The sequence below is a fragment of the Egretta garzetta genome, unplaced genomic scaffold (assembly GCF_000687185.1).
Source record: "Egretta garzetta isolate BGI_Z169 unplaced genomic scaffold, ASM68718v1 scaffold135, whole genome shotgun sequence".
Lineage (NCBI taxonomy): Eukaryota > Metazoa > Chordata > Aves > Pelecaniformes > Ardeidae > Egretta > Egretta garzetta.
This window is the reverse complement of record NW_009259594.1, coordinates 9,065-15,023: the sequence shown is the minus strand read 5'-3', so window position 1 is coordinate 15,023 and position 5,959 is coordinate 9,065. Positions and strand designations below refer to the sequence as shown.

The 5,959-nt window shown below is 43.6% G+C and overlaps 1 protein-coding gene across 1 annotated transcript in view; it reads right to left on the bottom strand.

The window, feature by feature from the left end:
* Positions 1–466: 466 nt before the first annotated feature.
* Positions 467–5,959, bottom strand: part of SH3PXD2A (SH3 and PX domains 2A) — a gene marked incomplete at its 5' end in the record, with an annotated part of 11,319 nt that continues 5,826 nt past the window's right edge. Inside the window, 4 exon segments of the mRNA XM_009638091.2 lie at positions 467–2,362; positions 2,495–2,614; positions 4,775–4,824; positions 5,753–5,959. The exon segment at positions 5,753–5,959 is cut by the window's right edge and continues 13 nt beyond it. Coding sequence (XP_009636386.1) covers positions 467–2,362; positions 2,495–2,614; positions 4,775–4,824; positions 5,753–5,959 — 2,273 coding nt within the window.

Sequence of the window (5,959 nt, the reverse complement as noted above, 5' to 3'; positions counted from 1 at the left end):
TCAGAAAATTCCACTTGCTTCTCACTCAGTTGTGGAAACACATCCAGAACTCTTGGGTATTCCACGTATGGACAAGAATGAGGAGAATGGGAGCCAGGATTGTAAAACAGAGTTTGGCACAAAACTCCCCAAGTAGATGCGTGTGTATTTCTCTCTCACAAAAGGCACACATTTGGTTTCCTATCAATAAGGGGAAAGATGGGACGTCATACCCTGTTACACATACAAGATTATTAACAACTTCACAAAAAGGCATTTGACTATGCTGCATCTTCCTCATAGTTGCTTACGACACGTTAACCCCACAAACCTCTCCAGAACACGGCAGATTTGTCCTCAGCATAGACTCCTTTGTCCCTTTGTACAAACTGGAGCACAGGGAAATGTCTTTTTGTGTAGCAATTGTTTTTTCCACATGTACACAGCAGGAACAGTATAAATTAGGGAGGTTAAAGATATTGCAATATTAGTTCTTTTTCTCCAAGTAATTTGAGGGCACCCAGCCTTTGAATGGCTTCACACCATTCATGATCTGGCAGTACCACCAGCCATTTGGGTTCCTTTCGAGGACCTCCATGCAGACACCTTCCTGAAACCCTGCAGTCTCCTCATCCCCTTCATAGTCTGCAATGGAAACATAGATGTCCTTGAGATTGTTGTGGATAAACTGGGATTTCTCAATGGGTTTTGGCCTGACTGTGGACACAGGAATCCCATTCCTCTGGGTAGGGAGGTTGGAGGTGGCCTCCGAGCCCTCTGTACCCGACCGCTCAGGCTGCTTTCCCTTTGCATCAGCAGGCTGTGACCATGCATTGCTGAAGGAGGAATTCCGACGGACGGCCCTAAGATGATCTGTAGTTGTTAAAGACTCATTTCTGCGCAAGGAGCATGACAGGTTGTTGTCCTTTGGCGGTGGAGACACAAACACTGACTGCGGCCGGACGGCAAGTTGCCTCACACCATTCCTCATTTTGACTGGCCCTGATGGTTTTGAAAAACCACCAGGAGGTTTGCTTGGGATGGGTGGTGTTGCACGCTTACTCTGGTTGATGGTGTTCAAAGCCTGAACCCTCTTCTCTATCTTCTCTAAACTGTTTGACTTGTTTTCATTTTTCCTGTTCCTAGCAAATGAGGCATCAGTCTCTGCTGATGTGGTTTCTCGCTGGTTATCAGGGAGAGCCAAATAATGGGAAGGAGCCCAGCCTTCCGTGTCTCCATATTTCAGGTACCACCATCCACTGGCTTGCTTTTCCAGCACTTCCACTTCTACTCCTGCTGGGAAGCAAATTTCAGAATCCTGTACCTTTTGGTATGAGTCAGTGGTCACATAAAAACATCTGGAGTCATTTTCTTGTTCAGTTTTGGCTGGATGGCTAGAGCAGAAAATGCCACGGGAAGGAGCTGTAATTAGATCAGCTGAACCCCTCCTAACAGGATCGTCTTGGTTATCAGAAGCTGTGTGTGGGGGGCTCTCAGACTCTTCACTTCTTGAACCTTTAAGTCCACCTCTGAGTTGCCCAGTTGGCCTCAGCTGACGCCTTAAAGTGCTGATATCCATCTTTTCTTGGCTCTGAGAGTCTGCCTTGTTCAGAAAGGGTTTGGGCCTAACGATTGGCTTTGCTCTAATGGAAGGACTCTGCCCAGGCTCCTTCTTCATGCCTGCTCTTGGCATGCTACGCAAGCCAACATCTGAAGCTGACCTTGGTTTTGTCTCCTCACTCCTGGAATAGTGACATTTTCCAATATCAGGCTGGATGTTTTTGTCTGTCTTGAGCTTCACAAGTGATGATTTAGGAGAGCTGGAACATGGAGAATTCGTTCGGATCAAGGAGAGAGAGGAGCTTTTCTGCGAGTCGGAGTCTCCACTAGATTCCTTAGTGGACAAAGTGTCCTCCACGTAACGCCTGAATCCCTCGTTCTCATAGATGGTCTCTTCTTCATGAGCAACATCTTCTGAAGACTCTCCTACTTTGAACTTTGCTTTCTGAAGTGAAGACACAGGAGAGGGCTTGAGGGGCTGAAACAGTCGTTTTTCAGGAGTGCCCTCTTTGTGCTGACTTTCACTCACTTCACACTCCGAGTCAAAGCCAAAGGCAGGTACATCATACTCAGGTTCTTCATATTTCAGCTTGTGGGGAGAGTCCTGGGTATCTCCTGAAGAAACTGTTCCAGGAGTTGTTCCTTCTTCAGAGTCTTTTGGTTTACTGGGAGGTGCTGGGGGAGGAACTTTTGGGCGGGTTAAAGTACTGGTTCTTCTGTTTAAATTCGGCTTCTTCCTCTTGTCAATGTAAGATGCTGGAGCCCATCCTTCCTTCTCTCCAATCTGCACATACCACCAGCCGCCCGAATTCTTTTCTATAACCTAGGAGATGACAAGGAGCATGTTACTTAGACAAAAAATCTCAACCAATTGCTTTCTACTCCTCCCCTTTCAATCCAGTCCCCTGCAATAGCCAAATATTACAATTTTTCCAGCCACACTGCTAAGGCTCACCTCTGCTTTTTGTCCTCCGCGAAAGCTTATGCCATCAGAGATACACGACTGGAACTCTGCAATGGTGTAGTATTCCACTTCCACGGAGGGTGGCTCTGGTGGTTTGGGCAACTGAAAACCCTATGGCAAATAGGAAGTTTTGTTCAATTAAACCACAGAAACAGTGGGCTGAACAGAAGTATGAAAAAATATTTGCCTTTATCCACTAAAACTCTTCCTTCTTCCTGTGCTACTTCCTAATAACAACTTCCCTGTTCTCCAGAGTGGAAGCTGATGTATTGAGATGGGCCACAAGAGAGAAGCCTTTCAAAATACACACTGTTCATGCTGCCTTCACCAGCTATTAAAACTGTGATAATCTTTACCTGAACAGTAAAACATTTTACTGATGGGCCGTAAAGCGTGAGCTGCCATTCCAGTCACAGTAACAACAGCCCATTTACTCTGAGATTTTGTCCAGAAAGACTCAGTTCTGGATGGCTTGCCACAACTGCAGAAAATTGCACTGCAACAGGCCAGTAACAGATTCTGCCTATCATCAAATATACTACCTTAAAATGTAATCCTAATGGATTATTGTTCTTAATCTGCTGCTGGATTTGTAAACAATCTGAAACAGTCAGTGATATGAGTTAATGGGCATCTATTGTAGCAAGAAACAAGGATAGTATCGCAGACCCCTATGAAGAGCTTTGCTCAGCTAAAGCGATAGAAGGGAATGACTTTACTATAGGATTGAGAGATTCCAGTTCCTCCCTGTAAGAGAGACCCAGAACCTCTACTCAGTCCCAACACAACCTGCACTTAAATTGCACAGAGGCTCCATGAGAAGCAGGACGCTGCTATTTACAGCCATTCTGGCAGCATACCAGACTCTTCTAAAAGCTAAGTGTCTTTACATTAAGCTGTCACATTTTAGAGTTTGTTACAATTATTTTTAAGGTGATAAACGGGATGAGTCCTCTCAAGAATTTCAGTATCGAAAGCTTTTCATATTCCCACATAGCTCATCTAACAAACGACTAGATGATGGTGAAGCTTCACAGCTTCTGCACTTCACTGCTTATGGTTCTAACACAAGAACTGCAGTACATCAGGATCTCTTGGACACAGGTCAGACCTGCCACAGAGACACAGGACAGCCAGAGACACAAAAGGATCCTAAGCCATTAATGGAAGAAAGGCAAGTTGCATACTGAGCTTTATTCACACGCTCCTCCATTTCCAAGACATCCTCGTTGTAACTAACAATCCATGTTTCATCACACACAGCATGTGGCATTTCACAGAGAATGCATCACTGCACCTTAGGAACCGTGTCCAACAATGTTATAATTGGATGTTTCTGCACTATAAATGCTGAAATACAACAGAAGTGCAGCATAATAAAATGCCTTCAGATAATAGGATGGTTTGGATTAAATGAAGATAATTGGAAACAGCAGACGTGTTCAGGGTTTCACATATATTATCATTGTTATTTTTAGCAGGGGATTAAGCATAGTAGTCTTGCCAAAACAAAGTCTAATTGAAAATAATGCAAAGAGAAAAAGGAAGAAAATGCTAATGTGCTATTCACCTAGTTTGTTAAGAGGCATCTCAGACGACACAGAAAAATTGCAAGTCACGTACTGCTCGTAAAGGGTACAGTGAAGATTAAACACTATGTATTGCCTAGTTATAAACAAGTTATTAGCATGACTTTTGTGCAAATAGACTACTGACTAGTTCCTAACTGAAGATGAGAGTTCTAATCTCCAGTTGGTCGAAAATTCTAGAATTCTAGCTTTGAGGATAAACAATTGTAGGAGGTCTCATTCCTGTAGCACACATCCTTCCATAAGATCCCAAGTCACTTTAAACATACACAAGCGTGAAGCATCAAAGATGGTAGCGATGGAAGGAGGGGAGACGTTCCCAGTTGTTAAAGACAAGAGAAGGTCAAACGATCCAGTCTGGGCTAAAGACACCCAGAGGAACTTAAAAACTTCTGAGTCAGCCAAATGGGCTTTAATGCTCATGCACAGAACACAGTAGCTTTAGGATGTTCTCCCTTCAGTTCAATACTTGCTTAGTTGGGGGAACATTTTGAAAAACAGAAGTCCCCAATTAACATTAGGATGTCCAGAGGTCTGCTCAGTACTTAGGACAGTAAAATGAACAGGCATGCAAATAAAGGATCTCTCAGATACTGCTGACACCTTATACAGCTGGAGAAAGTCTCATAAAGCACCTGCACACCTACCCCACTGCTAACATATACCATAAACCAATACAAACCAGACTGGATTCTCTTCGTGGGGGCGGCCTTGTTCTTAGATTTGGAGAACCTGAGCAGGAAAGAGAAAAGGGAGAGTTTATTTAACTTTGTAAGTACTGCTAAACACATTTTTCAGCAGCTCTCTGCTGTTACACAGTTTGAGAATATTAGAAGTCAGTATTTGCAATATTTAAGGCATCTCTATGAAACAAGATAGGAAACTGTGAGGGTATATTAGAAATACCAAGGTAGCTTAGCTATGCATCTTAGCTAAGCCAGCAAATTTAAGAGGAAATCACTGCCAGAAAGTAGTGGATTGTATTTTCTGCTGGAACTGACCAGCTCCACTGGAGATTGGCCAGCAAAGAATTGGCCTAAAACCTAGTTTTCCCCCCAGCAGTAAAAATAATCCACTAAATTAATAACACTCTCACTGTCCTCTGTCATAGTATTTTGCCATTCCTTGCACAAACTAACGTTAGCATCTGCATTTTGCAGATGAAGTAGTAAAAACATTACAGCAACTTGCCCCCAGGAAAACAGCAGAAGAAATGCAAGAGAAGACATAGGTGGTCTCCTTGACTTTAACACACCATCACATCATCTGCATTACTAGGGGCAGGGGGGCATATTTAAGAGTGTTCAAAAGGAAAAACACATCATCTGCATTACTAGGGGCAGGGGGGCACATTTAAGAGTGTTCAAAAGGAAAAAAAAAATCTTCTCTGGGAAAAAGAAAAAAGTAAACACATACTGGCTAAGATAAAGAACCACCAGCCAGCCCTTGTATAAAGTGAAGTTAAATTTTATCACTACTAAGAAAGGACCGTGTCCTGGAGTCCCTGCAGATCTACAGACAATGCAGATCTGCTTGTGTGGACTCAGCTATAAGGCCAGGACACATGGGACCTTAGCTGACAGGCAATGCCAGCCTTGACAGGCAGAAAACAAGAATTCATTGCAAGACAGTGGAAACCCAGACTACTTTACTGCCTTACTTATTTGAGCTCTTTGTGGTGCTATCCTTGCGATGGCTGGGGATCCCTGGGCCAGTTTGGAAGCCTGCTTGTCTGGGGTCATCATGGCGTTGCCATTAGAGTCATTGCACAGGATGGGCAAACTGATTTCCTTCTTGGTGATATGGGTTTCTGCAGTCTCATTTTCTGCTTGACTTTCCTTATCAGTGGATGATTTCTTGTTCAGCA